At 36.1% G+C, this 20,661-nt stretch overlaps 1 protein-coding gene across 4 annotated transcripts in view; it reads left to right on the plus strand.

Moving 5' to 3' along the window:
* ACBD6 (acyl-CoA binding domain containing 6) overlaps positions 1 to 20,661 on the plus strand; it is a 202,739-nt gene that overhangs the window by 75,708 nt on the left and 106,370 nt on the right. For all 4 annotated transcript variants that reach the window (XM_047840187.1, XM_047840188.1, XM_047840189.1 and 1 more), the window contains exon 5: positions 12,625 to 12,730. In XM_047840187.1, the coding sequence (XP_047696143.1) occupies positions 12,625 to 12,730 (106 nt within the window). The remainder of the gene's footprint in view (positions 1 to 12,624; positions 12,731 to 20,661) is intronic.

The raw sequence follows: 20,661 nt of genomic DNA on the forward strand, positions 1-20,661 counted from the left end.
CTAGAATAGTACCTGGCACAAAATGAGTTACTATGTAACTTTTAACTTTTATTAACATTGTTATACTCAGCACAACCCCCACAACAGGAACCGACAGCACAGGGCTCAGGTTATGAACTAAAAATCACATGTCAGCATGGTTATAGAATTAGGTACAGGTTGTTTGCTTTTGCAAGAGAAAATGGAAAACAAGGAAGAAAGAGCCAGTGCTATTAGAATCTGTATTAGAACTATAGAAACAGGAGAGTAACAAATCTTTTAACTCAAAAACAGTTGCTCTAGACTTGAGATCAGTTGTGTTTCATTTATACTGCAGATGGGCATAAAAAGCTCTGATTAATAAGCATAGGGCTTTGCAAAGAGTCAAATGCTTCTGCACTGCATATACTGACTCACTTAATAAGAAATCACTTTTGGTGACTTGTATACTTAGAAGGTTTTATCTAGAAGATGGCACATAAACTGAGAAATTAGGGCAAGAATTAAAAATACAATAAATGAAGCATGTACAGTGTCCATTCTACCCTGCAATAAGATTTGGTCCTCCTTGTTATATTTTGTACTTTGATGCTATGTAATCTATCAGAATTTTATTAATCCCACTTAGACAGGCAGCCATCTGGACCTTCTCTAAGCAAGACCAGACCAGTATACAACCAAAATGATTGATGGGCTCTGGAATTGATTAGTTGTTCTGTGAGACAAATGAACTGTTTTGGCAGAAAATACCAGAGGTCACTGCTGTGGTCAGACACAAAAGCCTGTAGAATTTTAAAGAGATGCTTTCATCATTGACTTAGAAAGTTAAAAATTTTAAACAGTAATGGATTTTGAAAATATTTAAGAATTATCTTTTTATTGGCTGCTCTTTAGTTCTGAATATAAAGTGGAATAATATAAATATAATTCACAATAAAAGTGATTATACTTTAATTTTGTATTTGTGATGAAAATATGAACTGGAATGATAGTCGTATAGAGACCTATCACTTACACATAAACTGTACTCTAAAATTTTCCTGAAAGAGGTGTGATTGGAGAAAAAGCTACAACATACATTATTTTATTTTTAAGTGATTTATAAAATCAGATGGTATAAAACTCCATTCAGTTATGTATTCAGCTTCACATTGTTAGATAGCAGTCTGTTTGAACAAATCTATGTAAGACTCCAAAGCTTTAAGAGAATGTGTTATACATATTTGTACTTTAAAATTTGAATATTTGGATTTTTTTGCTTTCAGTTGGCTAAGTCTTTCTGGGATACTACTGTCCCATTGACACCACTGTCCTTAGCACCAAAAAGATTATCCTGCTTCCTTACATCTGTTTGGCTGGTAGTAGTGAAAACCTTCCCTGTTTCACTGTGTTGCCCATGATCAACATTGTGTTAACACTTTGGTGATAGGTGATAAATTGGATGACATATGTCTTGTTACATTCTGGTTATTCTTTGAGGACTACACAAGTGTGTATAGGCAAGTGGGCAACTCCCCCTTGAGAATCTGACTGCTCAGAATGAACTTGAGTTATGGATTTATTCAGCCTGTAAAACCTCAGCTGGCATAAATAATTGAGAAAGCAAAGGTTTTTCTGTGGTGCATACCTCAGGGACTCATGGCTCCCTTCCTCCTCTCTACCCTCCTTTCTTATGAAAATGATCCCAGTTGCACTCCTAGATAATAACACACCAAGCAATTAAAAGCCATGGGTGGCTGGAGAGAGGAGAAAAGGTTTAGTTAATGAGCTTTTCCTCTTCCAGTGCCCAGGAGAGCCTTAGGAATGACAAGGCGATTAAAGCGAAGAGATAATTATAGATTATGTGAAAATGGGTCCCTTGAGACAAGCAGGTCTTGCCATAAACAGTAACTGTTGTAAGAGTCTCCTGGCTCTCATATTCACCCTTTTCTTACGTGCTTAATTTAGCTCCTGTGTGCTCAGTGTCCTGATGCCAACCAAGCATCTAGGCAGATCCACCTGTTTGTAGATCAACAGCCCTTTCTGAACAAGAGGTCATTCCTCAACTAAAACCATCATCTTCTCCTCTCTCCTTTTCTTTTTTCTTTATTCTTCCCCCTCTTCCTTTTCCTCACTTTGTTGTCTCTTTTCTCTCTGCTCCTCTAATCTTATCCATATCCTTATATAGTACTTGTGAAATACTAGACACTTAGACTTGTTTACAAACTTTAGTGTGTGTGTGTGTATGCACTATAAAGATGCATATAGTTACGGGTTTATTGTATCCATTATAATAAAAAGTGGTATATGTATTACACATAATATAAATAAATGTTTTCTGCTATTTAAATGCTTTAGAGACATAAAGATATTTTAAAATGTTAGCAGAGATGTTAGCATTGTGAAATAGTCATCTTCTTAATTATCATTTAATTATTGTCACCTATTCTGTCAATACTGAAAGCAAGCAATTTTGGTTCATTACATTGCCTTTTGATTTATAAGAACTTTGCTGATTGCATTGTATACAGTAATAAATGATGTTTATTAAAGTTGGAATTCTGCGTGAAAAGGACATTGTTATATTACATGATTTTATTTATAAATTTTACCCAATATAAAATTTTATATATGTATTAGGTAAGTATTTTACCAGTATTTTATGTAAAATATGTCATTTCTAGGTCTCTTATGTCACACTGGTCTACTGTCTCCTTTATCCCTTACTATATCAAAAATTCTGTTTCTTCCTGTTCCAAAATAATTCAGATCCACCTAGTTTTCATTATCGCCACCATCCTGCCTTTTGCAATACTGTCACTAAACAGTCATCGTCTCTTGGCCAGGACACTGCAGAATGGTTTGAGAACTAGATTCCTTTTTCCTTTCCTGCCTCCTCCCCAGATTTATAACTCATATCATTGTGTCACTCTCCTACTTGAAGCCCTTTTAATGGTTTCTTATAGCACTTAGGATAAAGTCTAATATTCTTTAACATGTCTTACAGGGCCCTTCATCATCTCATCTGATGCCAGTTTCTCCCCCCCACCCCACCCCCATACTGACTCTACTCCACCTACATTGGCGTATTTTTATTTCCTTGGAGGTCTAATTAACATTTGTTAGATGAATTGATTGATAGTGTTATATAAGGGTATATGAGAAATGACCCCAGTGTACAACATGTGTTAAAACCTTAAGGTAATAATATCAGCTAACATTTATGGACCACTAATTATGTGCTAGTTACTATACTACATGTGTTATATATATTATTTCAGTTAATCTTCAGAATGATCCTTTAAGCTGTAGGTATTGATATCCCTATTTTACAGATGAAGAAACTTAGACTCAGAAAAGTTAGGTTACTTGACCAAGGTCACGTGGTTTGTACTCTGCTGTTGCTACAGTACACTGCCTCTGAGATGGTTGAGGAATCCTTGTGTTCTGCAATTAGTGAAATTAATTTTGATAGTTGTTATTATAAGAACAGAGTGAATATCTTCAATTTAAACTTTTAAAGCCCTTTTCTGTTTGTTTTTTAAGATGTGCTTTACCAGTAAAATTATATCATCATTATACTGATGATGTTTCTTTTGGATTCATTGACGTTATTGATTTTAGACTTACCGTAATGTTTGAGAATGTAACTCAGCTCTATAGAGCCTGTTAGCCAAGGATTCTATAGATGTTTCTGATGTGGCCACTGGTTTTCCAGGATTTGATCAGAATTAAAATAAATTTTTTCATATGGACATTTGAAGTATCAGAAATTTTAATCAACTATTTTAGAGTTAAGTAGGTTTTTAAGAGGTAGAAATGCATTTTTAGTAACTAGTGTCTATAAATCATGGCTAGATAACTTTTCCAGAATAAGAGGTTATCTTCAAGAAGTACCTGGGACATTGATCTTTCCTTTGTCATTGCTTCCTTGAAAAAATGTGAGAAAAATACATTAACAGCATATTAACAACTTAAATAAGATAACAGATAGAACTTTTTATTTAAGGCTTTTTACAAATTTTCTAGACCTACCAATAAGTACGCTATAATATAAACCTGTCGAAAATATTTATTATTTGGTGAAGAAGATATTGTCATTACCACATAACAGGAAGGGGGAAAACTAACTGGTTATGTACTATAACTGTGTGAAAGTAATTGCAGATATAGTAGCAGTCTGAGTGGGAGGATTGTGATTCAGTATCTATAAGTTCTTTCATCATTCACCTGTCCTTTTGGCACTGTGTATTTTGAACCTACCTATTTTATTGACTCTAAAACACCACTGGTTTAAATACCATTAAGAAAAAATGCCACTAATTAATTGTAAGAGTCTACAGATTATAAGATTCATCAGAAATGTTAAAATATGAAAAAATTTGTGTTTTTTGTTTTTGTTTTTTTTGAGAGATCTTGCACGTAGGGGAGAGGGACAGAGGGAGGGAGGGAGAAGATCCCAGGCAGGCTCCCTGCCCAGCATGGAACCCAATGTGGGGCTTGATCCCACAACCCCAAGATCATGACCTGAGCTAAAATCAAGAGTTGGATGCTCAAATGACCAAGCCACCCAGGCACCCCCATTATTTGTGTTTTAGAATCAATGAAATATGGCAGCTTTAACAAAGAGTTTCTCAGTGTCTTTTTGCCATCTAGGATTTTAGAAATTATTTTAAGAACAACACTGCAAACAACAAAAACCCCACTTTTGTAAGTGTCTTGATCTGAATGCTAGGTTTCTTGAGCTTAGTTATTGCTCCAGCATTGTTTGCCTCCTCTAGGGCATATGACCAAGGTATTTCAGAGAGGATGTACTATTTACAAGATTTTATCTGGAGGACCATAGTATAGACTCTCATTTATGGTCTTTGTAAGATTGATACTCGAAAACAGTGTTTTACGATGAAATTAACATCCAAAATTTTAATTAGATATTAATTAAAAGTGGGATTTTTGATGTGCTAAATATGACAGCTCTGACTACTATTTAATTCTTGAGATAGGAGCTGACTTTACCAATTTGCTTCTCCCAGATAAGTCTTTCACCAGCTTTGCTAAAAACCTTTGAGTAAGAACAGATTTTTTCTTTCAAGAGAGAAGCAACTATAAACAAAGTTAAGATATGCTTGTATTAATTTTTTTATATTTGTAAATTAAAACATTCTTTTTTTAAGAATACAGAGTATCTTGGGGCGCCTGGGTGGCGCAGTCGGTTAAGCGTCCGACTTCAGCCAGGTCACGATCTCGCGGTCCATGAGTTCGAGCCCCGCGTCGGGCTCTGGGCCGATGGCTCAGAGCCTGGAGCCTGTTTCCAATTCTGTGTCTCCCTCTCTCTCTGCCCCTCTCCCGTTCATGCTCTGTCTCTCTCTGTCCCAAAAATAAATAAACGTTGAAAAAAAAATTTTTTTAAAAAGAATACAGAGTATCTTAATTTCTATGTAGATATTTTATCTCAGTTTCTAAAGTATTGATAGTTTAGTCATATCAAAGGTTATGTTTAGATATATATGAAATAAAGGTTGTACATTTACATATAAAATACAAAGGTTATATAAAAAAGAATTAGCATTAGACTTTGGGCTTTGTATTTAGCCTACAATAATAGAATGTTGATAATTTAGTCAGTGAGATCAGTAAGATGACGTAATTATTTCCTAAAGTTATATTTGGACAGAATAGCAAGTCTTTACCTTTCAGATTGACAACTGCTGGCCATATACTTGTCAAGTGAATTAAGAACTTAAATTCCTACAAAGAAGGTAGTATTCAGCAACAGCACTACTAAATTTTGTAAGACAGGGAGCAGGCTTTCATCCTAGAAAGACTGGCTCCTAAGGAACTTCACAGTGTGTTTTTAGTGAATTTATGTCCATTCTTCAACCTGAAAGATCTAAAAAAAAGACGTGTAGGTGAGCAGACTCTCAGAGACAGAGTAGTATAATAAAATTCATCTGAAACTGAGGTGTAAACTAAAAAAGGCTTATTTATTTACCAAAGGCTGTGTCTTTGTAGTGATCCAAGTGTTTAGGTACCCTGGGTACCCTCTAAGTATTCAGGAACCCAGACAGACAGATTAATAGGCGACCATTTGTGAATATGTAAATAGGTGAACCATTTTAAGAGTTGCTTTAACCAAGGTTCTAATGAAGCCTCTTGAACAAACTGTCTCCCAGCAGAGAAATAACTCGGGATTTTTTTCCCCCTCAAATTAATTGTTTCTTTTGGTCCGAGTTCAAAATTGGCTTCACTTTTCCCCTCCTATGGTTTATTGCTAACCATACCTCCTACTGAGGATAGTTGCCTTTTCAGGTTGGTTTGTTTGTTTTAGATATGCTAAGGTTAGTGTCTGACTCCAGTAGCTCTTTGGGTCTATATCTGGTATCTAATTTATCTCTCAACACTCTTGAGCGCTTTTTGTTGTTGATGCTTTTCCTTTTCTTTCTGTTCTTTGGAATATTCTTTCTGTTCTTCAGTAACCCAGCTGGCTGGCTGGTCAGTTCATCTTCCAGAGAGATAGGCTGTAACGTCAACTGTTCTGTAGTGCTTTATTTGATCATCCTTAGTGGATTAGCCCACTCCTTATTTCAGGCCTCTACTTTATAGAATATTGGGCTAAGTTGACACTCAAAACAACTTTTTGCTATTGTAGTCCCTAAGAGAATTTTGGAAGACTATGTTCTCCTTTAGAATTTTATGATAACATCTAAAATTCTTATTTAAAAGTTTAAGTGTATTACAAAGGGCACAATTTCTGGTGTTTTGTAAATAATGGATTTTATAAGAAGAGATTTTATTTTGAAAGAGAGTGCAAGCTTGTGAGTGGGGGAGGGGCAAGGGGAAGGGAGAGAGAGAATCTTAAGCAGGCTCCACACTCAGTGCAGAACCTGACACAGAGCTCTATCTCACAACCATAAGATCATGACCTGAGCTGGAACCAAGAATCAGACACTTAACCAACTGAACCATGCAAGCACCCTGTGCAAATAATGAAATTTTAAAGTAAATAGATCACTCTTTTAGGTGAATCTAAATACTATAATGATAATCCATTTTTAAAAAGTTTTGCTTTGTTTTTTTGAGAGAGAGCAAGAGTGGTGGACGGGCAGAGGGAGAGGGAAAGAAAGAATCCTAAGCAGGCTGCACCGCCCATTGTGGAGCCTGTCCCAGGACTGTGTCTCACAACTGCAAGATCATGACCCGAGCTGAAATGAAGAGTTGATACTCAACTGACTGAGCCACCCAGGTGCCCCTATAATCCGTTTTTTAAAGTACATGATCATGCTACCATTGAGAGGAGCTGGGAAATGGTACGCAAGATCTCTCTGTATTATTTCTTATATTGCATGTGAATCTTCAATTGTCTCAAAATAAAAAGTTTAATTAAAATTCTGATCTTGATTTAAAAATACGTGAATAGGGTCTTTAACAGAAATTTTATGTCATTCCTTTTTCTCCTTTAATTCTACTTCTCCCACACAATTGTATTTTAAAGTAATACATTTTTATGTAATCTTATTGCACTATCATAATTCTCTGTAACAAAAATATGTATATAAGTTGGACTTTTTTAAAATGTAATTTTCTTTGACCCAGAACTATGCATTAAATCTTTTCCCATTTGAGTTATCACTTTAATTCTTCCTTTTTTTGTTTTTAATGTTTTGTTTTATTTTTGAGAGAGAGCATGTGCATGAGAGCAGGAGAGAGGCAGAGAGAGAGGGGACAGAGGATTCAAAGGGGGCTCTGTGCTGACAGCAGAGAGCCCAACATGGGGCTCGAACTCACAAATTGTGAGATCATGACCTGAGCTGAAGTCAGATGCTTAACCGACTGAGCCACCCAGGTGCCCCATCACTGTAATTATTCCTATACAGCTGATCAACATACATCATAAATATTATTAAAAAATTATTAAACATAAGTAAACTTTAATCGAAAATAGGTCTTAATGAGGTGGGTGAAGCTTTTAAAAATAGTTTTAACACAAAATATTACTTTTTTTTCTTAAAAAAATTTTTTTTCAACGTTTATTTTTGGGACAGAGAGAGACAGAGCATGAACGGGGGAGGGGCAGAGAGAGAGGGAGACACAGAATCGGAAACAGGCTCCAGGCTCTGAGCCATCAGCCCAGAGCCCGACGCGGGGCTCGAACTCACGGACGGTGAGATCGTGACCTGGCTGAAGTCGGACGCTTAACCGACTGCGCCACCCAGGCGCCCCACAAAATATTACTTTTTATTAAAATGAGACAGAGATCAGCATTGTCTGTTTTTAGCTTTGTTTATTTCAGCCCCTCCATTCTCTAACCTTAGCTATAGAATGTTTCCCAACGCCAATTTTTCACCAGAATTTTCCCTTTATTTAGTACCAAGGAAGGTTTTCTATCTTGGGCTAATACAACCTACGTCTGATTTTTTCCCCCAAACCTTTTCCAGTATATTAGTTAAACAGAGTATTTCTAAGCAAAAGAGTAACAGGCTTAATTAATAGTCATTGCTAAGTCTTAGCAAAGTCTTTTGGTTATACTTCTTACAAGTATACCATACTAAGGAGAGAGGTATATGCCTTTCTTATATAAACTAGGAGGGGTGTGATCAGAGCAGAGGGAATTTTGAGAAGGAGAATGGTGATAAAATATTTACCACTGTAGTCTCTTCAGGTAGATCAATTAAGGAAAAAAAATGCATTTATTTCCAAGTTTGAGCTGTAAATTGATTCACTTAAAATTTTTCTTTTCTTTTTTAGCTTAAAATTTTCATACCTGCATATCCCTTTATTTATTTTATTGTTTAAATTTTTTTATTTTAGTGAGAGAGTGTGAAGGGGAGAGGGACGGGGTGGGGGTGGGGAGAGAGAGAGAGAATCTCAAGCAGGCTCCATGCTCAGCTCAGAGCCCAACATGGGGCTTGGTCCCATGATCCTGGGATCATGATCTGAGCCAAAATCACTCAACCAGCTGAGCCACCCCAGCGTCCCAATTACCTGCATATCCCTGTAAAGGTCTTTGTGTGCCTCCACAGAGCATGCAGGTCCACATTCCTTAGTTTGAGGATTAGTGACATTTGTTTATTTATATTTGTGTGGGTACTGGCTTACTCTGTGTTTTCCTTCTTTAAATAATTTTTCATTGCCTATTTACTGGCATTCTATTTTTTATCTGATTGTGAGTTGCTTAATATATAAATTGAATTGAATATTTATTGAATGTATCTAGGAAATAGATATCTGAGCTAGTCCCATAAATGTGTTTTTTTAATTCTATAGAATAGGTGAAATAGTAGCTAATGGACTTTAGGTGGCCTGTTATGAGACCTGTTTGAAGTATTCTTTGTTTATTTTTGAGAGAGAGCATGTGCGAGAGTGGAGGAGGGGCAGAGAGAGAGAGAGAGAGAGAGAGAAGAAGGGAGGGAGGGAGGGAGGGATGGAGGGATGGAGGGAGGGAGGGAATCCCAAGCAGGCTCCATGCTGTCAGTGCAGAACCCATTGGGAGGCTCAATCTCACAAGCTGTGAGATCATGACCTGAGCCGAAATCAAGAGTCGGACACTTAACTGACTGAGCCACTCAGGCACCCCTGAAATATTCTTTTGGTAGGAAAATGCAATCTTTGTAGAAAGTGGTACAGATAATATTTTTATGAGTGTGCAAAGATCTGTTCTTCCTATAATTGATGAAAGACAACCATAGTTAAACACCATTCCTCTTTCCATAAGGGTGTGTTCTCATATTTCAAAAGAATTTCAGAGAAAACCAGTGACTTTTCTTCCCTTCAGATACACAATTGTGTATTCTGTCAATTTCCAAAAATTTGGAGTAGAGAGAGACATTCTGTCTTTTGCTAGGGATATTGGGATATCCTTGAGGGTAGCATCTTGGCCATAACTCATGCTTATCCATAGAGAATGGATAAGGTCATGTTATCACTCATATTCAGCAAAGAGAGGAAGATAGCTGGCCAAGAATTATGAGAGAAAGGAAGATAAAGTGAGAAGATGTGGAAGAGAACTAACATTTATTTAGGCTCTACTGTATTTGGTAATGGCTGAGTTCATTTGCACGTTTTATTTAAAGTAAGTGTGTTTATAGAGGAAAAGATTGCCCATGGAATACTTTATTAACAGGGAAATGTAGAGGGGAAAAGAGAATTTGATTTGTAAACTGTACGTAATCTTGCTGACAAGAAAAGAGATGTGGAAAGTTGTTGCTCCAGATGTTTCTTCATTTGGGACACTAGGTGGTGACATTGTATAAAGACAGCTTGGTTGCTGGCATGGAAGAGAGTCAAAACTTGGAGCAGGGAGAACTGTATTAGCAACTAAGCCCAAGAGTGTCAATTTTCTTTTTTATCTTAGCCACTTAACTTTGTAATACATTTGTGGTAATTTTACTAAATTTCTTTTCCATATTTAATTTGCATTGTGTATTCTACCCATAAGTATTTTTTAAGTCCTTTATGTGCCCGACATACTTTGTGGTGATAACAGATGATAAACTGGTATTCAGATAAAAAAAAAATGTTCCTGCCCTCCAAAACATTCACATATCAAAACAAAATAATTTATGTAAGTGCTACATATAGTAAATATTGAAAATGTAAAATGCGTAAAATAAAATTTTAAATAAGTTTGTACTATATTTACTCTTTTACTGCTTATGGCCTAAGTATACACACACATTTGGGATTCAGGAAGAGAGACCTCATAGATTCAGAAAATCCTCTCATCTGTGAATAACCCTTATGCGTTACTGGGTATGGGTAACTTACATCCCAGGGATCTTCCTTACTTTCCTTTCTGTTCCTCACCACTAACTTTCCATTATTTCCAAGTTCAAAACAACTAGGGAATAGTGTATTTTTGGTTATGACTTCAAATGATACAGTCCTTTCTCTCATAAAGTTGCTGCCTCTTGAATTAGAGTGCTCTGTCTTATTGGATTGGAGGAAAACAGGTCCCTCCTATACCCAAGTCAGAATTCTTAATATGCTTTTTCATAGAAACAGTGGTTTTTTTGTGTGTGATAAATATAGCTGAAGTGGTATTATATGCAGCCATAATTTTAAAAATCATACTTCCCCTTTCTGGGGTTTTGGCCTCAGACTTACCTATTTTCTTTCAGGAAAAGTGATCTGGAAAAGCGTTTTCTCTTCTGTAAAATGGACATTTTCGAGAGACCATATGTTCTTTTTCTTCCTGGAAATCTACCTCTTTTTCTTCAGCTTAAAGCAGGCTGTTTCCCCTGTGTACTCGTACTGTATTGAATGTAAAGTTTCTTGTTCATCTGTTACTAAACGGAATCTTGCCCAGTGCCTTTGCATGTAGTAGGTGCCCAGTAAAATCCATCACTTGCATAAGGAAAGCTTAGATGGTTAATGCTAAAGTAGTGTGTTTTAAGTTAATTACCTCTGAGTGGAAATAACTTTTTATAGGGTATAAGGTATTTAAATTGGCTTTTAAGATAGGAAGACTCCTATGGCCAAGTGCTTGCATTAGTGATGAATAGAAGCTATGGCCCTGCAGGTTGTAAAACATATTAGTATAATTTTTGAAATTCATCTTGCGTTCTTTTATGCCTGTCCAGAATGTGTAGTCCACATATAGAACAATTTCATGGACAGTATTCCAAATTACTGGTCCTTTTGAGAATTACTGATTTTTTGAGACTCTCATTGATGCTATCCCTTACCCCCACATACACACAGCACGCTCAGAAAAATGCACACACATTTACACAATTCTGTATACTGTTTCAGAGAACTCATAGATCTCATGTTAACTTCTACATTAGGTTGTAGAATAGACTAGCTGGCTAGTCTAGATGTAGCTCAATACAATAGAAAAACATACCATATACAAAATCAGCTGATCTGAGTGAGTTCTAGCTCTTGTTCTACCTTCAGTAAATGTGATGCCATTTGGCAGGTCATGTAGTTTCTCCTTACCTGTTTCTTTTTTGTGTTAAGTTGTTGGATAAGAGTGAATGAATTTAGTCGATCAGTATACTTAGAAGATCACTTGTACATAGTATGCTTCCCAGTTTTTGTTCCTAGTCTTTGTTTCTAATATCTCATAAAAGATTGTGAATTTTGTGATGTTTTAATTATCTTTTCCTTAGGAAAATTGCTTTTTGTCTTTCCTTTAAGAAAATTACATTAGTGTGTGTGTGAGTGTGTGTGATTGTGTGTGTGTGTGTGTGTGTGTGTGTGTTTGCATGAACTTGAGTAGCAGCAATCAGCTTATTCTGTTATCCTGTAAGAAAAGTAATAAGCTGTGTCCTGATTTTTTAAAACCTCTGTATAGACAATAGTAAGTAACCTTGTTACTGCAGTGCTACTACTGAAAATTCTGAGTCAGGAAATTTGTGCCTGTCAGTGTGTAAAAAGGAACTGGGAAGAAGAAGAGGGCTGAGAAAAATGTACTAAAGTGTTATATCATTGTATTATTGTAACTTGTTAAAGCAGATGAAACTTCTCCCTGTAATTATAGTTGCTAACAACTTTAGAGATGGGATATATTAGGTCTTATGGAAAATCCATTATTGTTCATGTAAAATTCTTCATAAAAACAGAAATTCCATTGATGTTTGTCAGCAGTAAACAAGTTATGTTAAAAATATGTAACTTTTATGAATTACCTAGTAAAACACTTTTTATTTTTACTCTAATTAGGGAAGAAGACAAAAACATATTTGATTACTGCAGGGAAAACAACATTGACCATATAACCAAAGTCATCAAATCGAAAAATATGGATGTGAATATGAAAGATGAAGAGGTATGAAAAACATGCCTTGTTAATTATTTTTTTATGCCTGCTGTTCTGCCCCAGTGTTTTTTTTCGAAATGGCTTATGAACTACAACTCAAAATACAGTGGAAGATTGTATCAGAATATATATGTGAGATAGTGTCACTCAGTTAAGATGCTTTCTATGTATGTGTCCATCATCTTTCTGTTGATGTTGTGTAAGTTACTAGCTGAAGCTTGGTGCAGTCAAGTAACTTGTTTCTTCACAATAAAGGGAGAGACTGTTAACTTAATAAGTGAAATCTATAGATTATATAAAAATATTTTTAAATAGTTTTCACATCTTCTATCATCACAACTTCTATCATTGTACTTTTTTTATTTAAAGATTTAAAAGACATTTTTTTTAATATAATGTTTATTTTTAGTATATGTGCTGCCGAAGCGAGCACTAATGTTTGTTTATTTTTGAGACAGAGAGAGACAGAGCATGAATGGGGGAGGGTCAGAGAGAGAGGGAGACCTAGAATCGGAAGCAGACGCCAGGCTCTGAGCTGTCCACACAGAGCCCGACGCAGGGCTCGAACTCACAGACTGTGAGATCATGACCTGAGCTGAAGTTGGACACTTAAACAATGGAGCCACCCGGGCGCCCCTAAAGATTTTTTTTAATGTTTATTTATTTGGAAGCAGAGAAATAGGGAGACACAGAATCTGAAGCAGCTCCAGGCTCTGAGCTGTCAGCACAGAGCCTAGCGTGGGGCTCGAACTCGCAAACCGTGAGATCATGACCTGAGCTGAAGTCAGATGCTTAACCAACTGAGCCACACAGACGCCCCACTGTCATTGCATTTTGAACAAGTATATTGTCCTTTGCTCAGTAAATATATTTCTAGAATACTGTGTGTCAGAATTTTGGTAAATCCATTCATTTAAATGTGAGCCCGCTACTTAAAGGGAGTCTGTACTAAATTATTTTGTAAAATATATTAAATTTATTTGGTTTGTGAATAAAACTGTTGACATAGCTTAAACTGTCCCTGAGTTACAGTTGTTAAAATAGGGAATAAAATTTACTAATTCAGTTTTAATCATTTTACTTACTCTTTGATAATGCAGTGTAAAATGATTGAAATGACCGAAAGGTGGTGATTGTTAGGAGGTGATTCTTGCAGTGATCATAGATAATGTGAGGAGTAGATAAATAATCAATGTATGTATTAATTGAGAGCTCTTTATACAGGTTAGGCCTTATTTTTACCTCATTTTCAGGCGATATCTTTCCTGTAATACATATTGTCAATGACATCTGGAACTGAAAATATAAGACTATAATTCTGCAGTAAAGGGGAACCAGTAACAGTTGTGTTCTCCCCTAAGTAATGAAACAAACAGCTAAGAGAGATGTGGGTGGAGAAAAGTAGATTGTGAAATAATAAAACCAGGTCGGTTTTTTTTAGGCTTTTTTTTTTAATGTCTATTTTTGAGAGAGAGGGCCCGCATGTCCACACGTGTGTGAGCAGGGGAGGGGCAGAGAGAGAGGGGGAGAGGGGGCTCTGTACTGTCTGCGCAGAGCCCGACATGGGGCTCAATCCTACCAACCGTGAGATCATGACCTGAGCCGAAATTAAGAGTCAGACACTTAACCGACTGAGCCACCCAGGTGCCCCTAAAAGGTCTTTTGATTCCCACTAGGATGGGTTTTTTTGCCTTTCTGGATTAGACTACATTTTTGTCCCACTAAATCAGGTGTGACTGCTTTCCTTGATTTTATTGTTTTTTATTTTTGTACTTGTGAGTTAAGATTTTTATAAAATTAATACATGCAGGTAGTTCAAAGAAAATTAGTACTATAAGTCTTATAACAAAAAAACGTATTCCTTTGCTTGTACCCTTCCCGCATTGATTCTAGCTCCCTTGAGGCAAAAACTCTTAGTTCTTTTAGTTGTTTCTTTTGCAATTTACCTGCATAATTCTAAATAATATACTTATATCTCTTGACATTATTGATTTTCCTCTATGTTTTATTAGGATTTAGCTGTTTTACTCATATTCCCCACTCCTTCTCTCCCCACCCTCCTAACAACTATATCACAACTTTTAGTTTCAGCTTTCTGATTGCATCTCTATAGAATCAATGTTAAAATATTATTTTATAATTGTAATATAGCTATAAAGTAATTATGTTATTATTACTATGTAAATTATGTTCATTGCTGAGCCATAGGTGGTACTGTATGTACTAGTCAGCTTTTGCTGTTAGCCAGATTTCAGTGGCTAATAACTACATTTATTTCTTGCTCATATTTCAAAAGAGTTTGGGATCAGTCCAGGCTCAGCTGGGTTTGCTAGCCTTATTTGGGTTCAGTTCATCTTAATTCAGCTGTCTTCTCATTCTCATACTGAGATCCAGTCTTAGTGGATAAACACTATCTGGGGCAGAACTAAAGGCAGACAGAATCAGACCCCCCGCATACATTTAAAACTTCCGCATGGGAGTAGCATGTGTCACATCTACTCACATTCCTTCAGCCAAAGCAAGTCATGAGGCCAAACTCCAAGTCTGTATGGTAGAAAGCCTATTCTGATTATGGTGCAATGGTGGGAAGGAAATGAATAATTATAAATTATGAATAATGCAGTCTATATACCATGGCACAGCATTCTGTTTTTCTTAAGGCTAATAGTTGCTTCTTTTTTGTTTTTTTGTGTTATATCTTCTGTGTTTCTATCATTAATTCTTTCCTCAAATTGCCCAAAAGAGGTCTTGTCTGCAGATGTGCAAACACATCAGGTAATCAATCCCATATTGTTTTAGTGGTAGCCCTTCTGGAACTCTCCTTTCTTCTTTAATCTCCATTGGTTGCTCTCTAGGCCTGTTGCATAGATGTCATCCTGGGATGATGCTTTACCACTGTCCTGGGAATTCTCTTCCCTTCTCTCCTGGATTCTTCTGTTTTCTGGATCCTGGGTCTTTATCTTTTATTGTTTACTTCCTTGTTTGGATGAAGTGTCTCCTTCAGTAGCTTCCTTTTTTATTTGTTTCACAGTTTTGATGGCACATTTCTTTCAGTAGCTTCTTGAGAAAGATAAATATTTTGACATCTTCCTTGTTGAAAATGTTTTATCAGAGTTTTTGGCATATTCCACTCAATATGCTCAATAAATATTTGATGAACTAATGAATGATTCAGTGAATAATTAGAAGCAGTATAATTGTGGTGAGCTAGACTACATGGGTTCAAGTCTTGGCACTATCATTTCCTAGCTATGTGACTTTTGTCACGTTTATTCTGTGTCTCAGTTTCCTAATGTGTAAAATGGGGATTGTGATGGCACCTGTGTTAGTGTTGTTTTGAGGATTATGTCAATATGTATAAAGTACTTAAACAATACTGGACACACACATAACAAACTGTTATCTGTTAGATCAATGAAAAATAAGAAAACAAAAGTTTTTATTTTGCCTTCACTTATTGCTTCTTCTCTCTTCTCGTTTTCTTTATGTAGATCCAAGTTATTATTTTCCTTCTCTCTAAAGAACTTCTTTTAAGGGGCGCCTGGGTGGCGCAGTCGGTTAAGCGTCCGACTTCAGCCAGGTCACGATCTCGCGGTCGGTGAGTTCAAGCCCCGCGTCAGGCTCTGGGCTGATGGCTCAGAGCCTGGAGCCTGTTTCCGATTCTGTGTCTCCCTCTCTCTCTGCCCCTCCCCCGTTCATGCTCTGTCTCTCTCTGTCCCAAAAATAAATAAATGTTGAAAAAAAAAATTAAAAAAAAAAAAAAAAAAAAAGAACTTCTTTTAACATTTTTCCAAAGTCTGCTGACAACAAATTCCCTCAATTTTTGTTTGCCTTCATTTTTGAAGGAGAATTTCTCAGGATACATAATTCTAGGTTGGTGGAGCTTTTTTTCAAAACACTTATAATATTTCACTCCACTCTCTTATTGTCTGCATGGTTTCTGAGGAGGAATCAGATGTAATTCTTATCTTTGTTCATTTATAAGTAAGGATTTTTTCCTCTGACTTCTTTTAGGATTTTTCTTTGTCTTTGACTTTTTATGATTTGAAAATAATGTGTCTAGGTGTAGGTTTTTTGACACATATATATATATATATATATATATATATAACATGTATATATACATGTGTATATATATATTACATGTATATATACATATATATATTTTTTTGGTTTATTTTTATTTATCATAAGAGAGAGAAAGTGAGAGCAGGGGAGGGGCAGAGAGTGAGAATCCCAAACAGCCTCCTCACCATCATTGCCTAACCTGACACAGGGCTTGAACCTGTGAACCATGAGATCATGACCTGAGCCGAAGTCAGATGCTTAACTGACTGAGCCACCCATGTGCCCCTGACCTTCCTGGATCTGTGGCTGGGTGTGCAGCATTCATTTGCAGGAAATCGTCATTGTTTTATATTCTTCTTCTGTGCCTTTTGTTTCTTCTCCTTCTGGTGTCCCCATTATGTATACGTCACACCTCTTGTAGTTTTTACACAGTACTTGGATGTTCTATTCTGTTTTTTTTCAGTCTTTGTTCTCTTTGCTTTTCAGTTTTTTAGGATTCTTTTGGATATATCCTCTAGCTCAGAGATTCTTTCCTTAGCTGTATCCAGGCCACTAGTAAGCCCATCAAAGGCATTCTTTATTTCTGTTACTATTTTTTTTAATCTCTAGCATTTCTTTTTGTTCTTCTTTAGGATTTCTATCTCCTTGCTTACATTGTCCATCTGTTCTTGCACGCTGTCCATTTTATCTGTTAGAGTTTTTAGCATATTAATCATAGTTTTAAATTCTTAGCCTGATAATTCCAGTATCTTTGCCATGTTTGGTTCCAATAATTGCTGTCTTTGAAGTGTGTTTTTTGCCCTTTGGTATGCTTTGTAATTTTTACTGATAGCTATACATCATATACCAGGTAAAGGGAACCTTTTAAAATAGTCCTTTAGTAATGTGGTGGCAAGGCGTGGGGGAGGGGAAGGGCTCTGTTGTCCTATGATTAGGTCTCAGTCTTTAATGAGTCTATGCGTCTGGACTGTGAATCCCAACAAGTGTTTCTTTTTTTCCTCCCTGCTTAGGTGGAATAGGATGGCTAGAGTGGGCTAGATTTGAGTATTTCTCTTACTCCAGGTCAGTTGGCTCTGATAATACCCCAGCAAGTTAAACACTAGTTAACTAGTTTTCCCTGAAGGCAGGCCTTGTTAAGAACAGAGTGCTCTGGCATATTTTAGAAGGATTCATTTCCCCCTCCAGAAGTGGGAGGGGAGTTTTCTTTGAAAGTTACTTTGGGAACCTGGCCAAGCTCCTGGAGGTAAATCTCACAAAGATTTCTACCTTCCCCACCATGAGTAGATCCCCCTGGAGTTTTTAACTCTCAAGAGTTGTCCGCACTGAGCCTTTAGCAATTTGTCATTATAGTCCAGTTTTTCTTCCTGGCACTGGTTCCTTGGGTGGTTTTCACTTGTGAAGCTCTGCTCTACAAAGTCGAGTCACCTGTCTGTCTCTTTAGTCTTGGGGGCAGTGATTTGCCCTATGTCCTCCCCTCTCTTATGGATCCAAGAATAGTTGATTTTTCAATCTGTTCAGCATTTTGCTTGTTGTTAGGATGGAGTGGCAACTTTCAGCCTCCTTATATTTGGAACTGGAAACTCGAAGTCCACTTAACTTTTCAAGGTCACTTTTTCCCTGGAATGTATTGTGCATGTACTAGATGTTCCCTATGAGAACTTTCCATCTTTCAAATAATAAACTTTATATGGTGTGTGTTTTAGTTCACAGAGTATTTTCACTTATCTTCCCAACAATCCTGTGAGTAGATGCTATCCTCATTTTACAGACAGGAACTAAATCAGAGTTGTCAAATACATATAATTGCTAAGTGGAAATGGGGGTCTGAGAGAGTGTTCTTTTTGCCACTGGATTAAAGAAGGACGTACAATTTCCAGTTGACCCTGCTAGTGTTATGCTCTGATTTGCAACAATTTCTTTTATCGAATCGTCCTAAAAGGCAAATCTACACATGACCTTTGCAAAGATCATTGGACAGCAGTCATAGGAATAAAATGTCTAGAACACAAATAGCTTCCACTAACACAATTTTTTTAAAGATAAAAGGAACTGATAAAATGTATTGCTTCTGTCATTCAGTTACTCTGGTGTAGTATGGCTTCCCAGGTCTTCCAGTTTGTTACCCATGCAGCTACCTTCACCCCCAGCCTGCCAGAACATTGTGTTTCCATGAACAGATGAAGTGCTTACACATTCATAGACTGAGACGCCAAGAATTCAGTTGGGTTCTCTCATTGCTCCAAGCAGATTTCTGCCCTCTCAGCCATGACATCTCAGGCTGGGCCTTGAATACTGATGGCAAGACTTTTATTATTAATCAGGGATTGGTATGAATTAATTTAAGAACATGAGGGAAATGAGAGCTTAAAATTAGAATCAAACTTAACATCCTAAATAAAATAAATGGTATTGCTTCATGACTTTTAAAGCTCTAGCAAATAAAACAACTTGTTAAGCCTTGATGATGAGCTAAAAGTATGCAATGTCAGAATTAAATTGCTAGCAAAATACTTTTAACCCCTTTATTTTAAAAAAAAAAGGCATTTCCCTGCTATAATAAGTTGGGTGACAATTACAGTTTTGAAAGGACATCCAGTTCTTTGTGTCTATCTATTTGATATTTGAGCTTGAGAGATTTCATTACTGATTGCCTAGGATTCTTTGGGGCGGTATATGACTTTATTTAAAATGTTCATCCAGCAAGTTCAGCCCAATTTCATTCTTGCCCTTAGATGACTAAAAATTACATTTATTGCACTTAAAATTTGCTATAAGCTCATAAAGAAATTTAATTATAGTCATAAAATGATAAGTCAAAGTCATAGAAATTTAATTTATAGTCATAAATGACTTGCTTGCATTTCCACATATTGAAATAAACAGTCATATACTGCTGGAAATATATATGTATGTATATTTGGATCTATAACTATCATGGCACATGAACCTATATATAAAATGTATTTAAAATAATCATATTTTATAATGAAGTTAATTTATTATGAATAAGTATAGTTCCTGGTGTGTGTGTGTGTGTGTGTGTGTGTGTGTATAATTTATTCAAGTTGTAATTACTAATATAGTAAAGCATGTATTTCTTTTTTTTTTAATATAATTTATTGTCCGATTGGCTTACATACAGTACCCAGTGCTCATCCCAACAAGTACCCTCCTCAATGCCCATCACCCATTTTCCCTCTCCCCACACCCCCGTCCACCCTCAGTTTGTTCTATTTAAGAGTCTCTTGTGGTTTGGTAAGACATGTATTTCTAATATGAGAAAATTGTGTGGTGTTTCCAGCTGATACAGTAATTAGGACGTTGTGTTTCCCATAACAGAAAAAAGTTTTGTAGTTAACTTTTCTGTACCATTTTCCATGTTTATTGATTCTTTCAAATGCTTTGAAGGAAGTTACTTTATCTTCATTCCTTTCCCTTATTGCTTTGTTTTGAATTTGTGGCTCATATCACAATATAATTTACATGCTTTTGCCTTATAAACTGCTGAAAAACCTGGTAAAATTGAGAACATAAACCTAACAAAAGGTTTAAGAAGCAGAGTCCATACACTGAGGCTAAATTTATGGTTTTATTTAGGATTTGAGAAAGGAAAAAAATGTATTTTTTTTAAATAACTCTCTACATTTGAGTATATGTTATTTTGGTTGTATATTTGTTTGATTTAAATAGTAATTTGAAGGAATTTGTTCATTCACACTAATAATTGAGAAGTGCATTCTAAACTGTCCTATTAGTTTCATTTGCATTAATGCAGCAGCACCATTTCAAAATGTAGCCTGACTTTACATCAGAAACTCAGAATTAATACAAAATCAGAAAGATAGTAAAAGTAGTTTAAATCTTATGCTCTT

The sequence above is a fragment of the Prionailurus viverrinus genome, chromosome F1 (genome assembly GCF_022837055.1).
Source record: "Prionailurus viverrinus isolate Anna chromosome F1, UM_Priviv_1.0, whole genome shotgun sequence".
Classification (NCBI taxonomy): domain Eukaryota; kingdom Metazoa; phylum Chordata; class Mammalia; order Carnivora; family Felidae; genus Prionailurus; species Prionailurus viverrinus.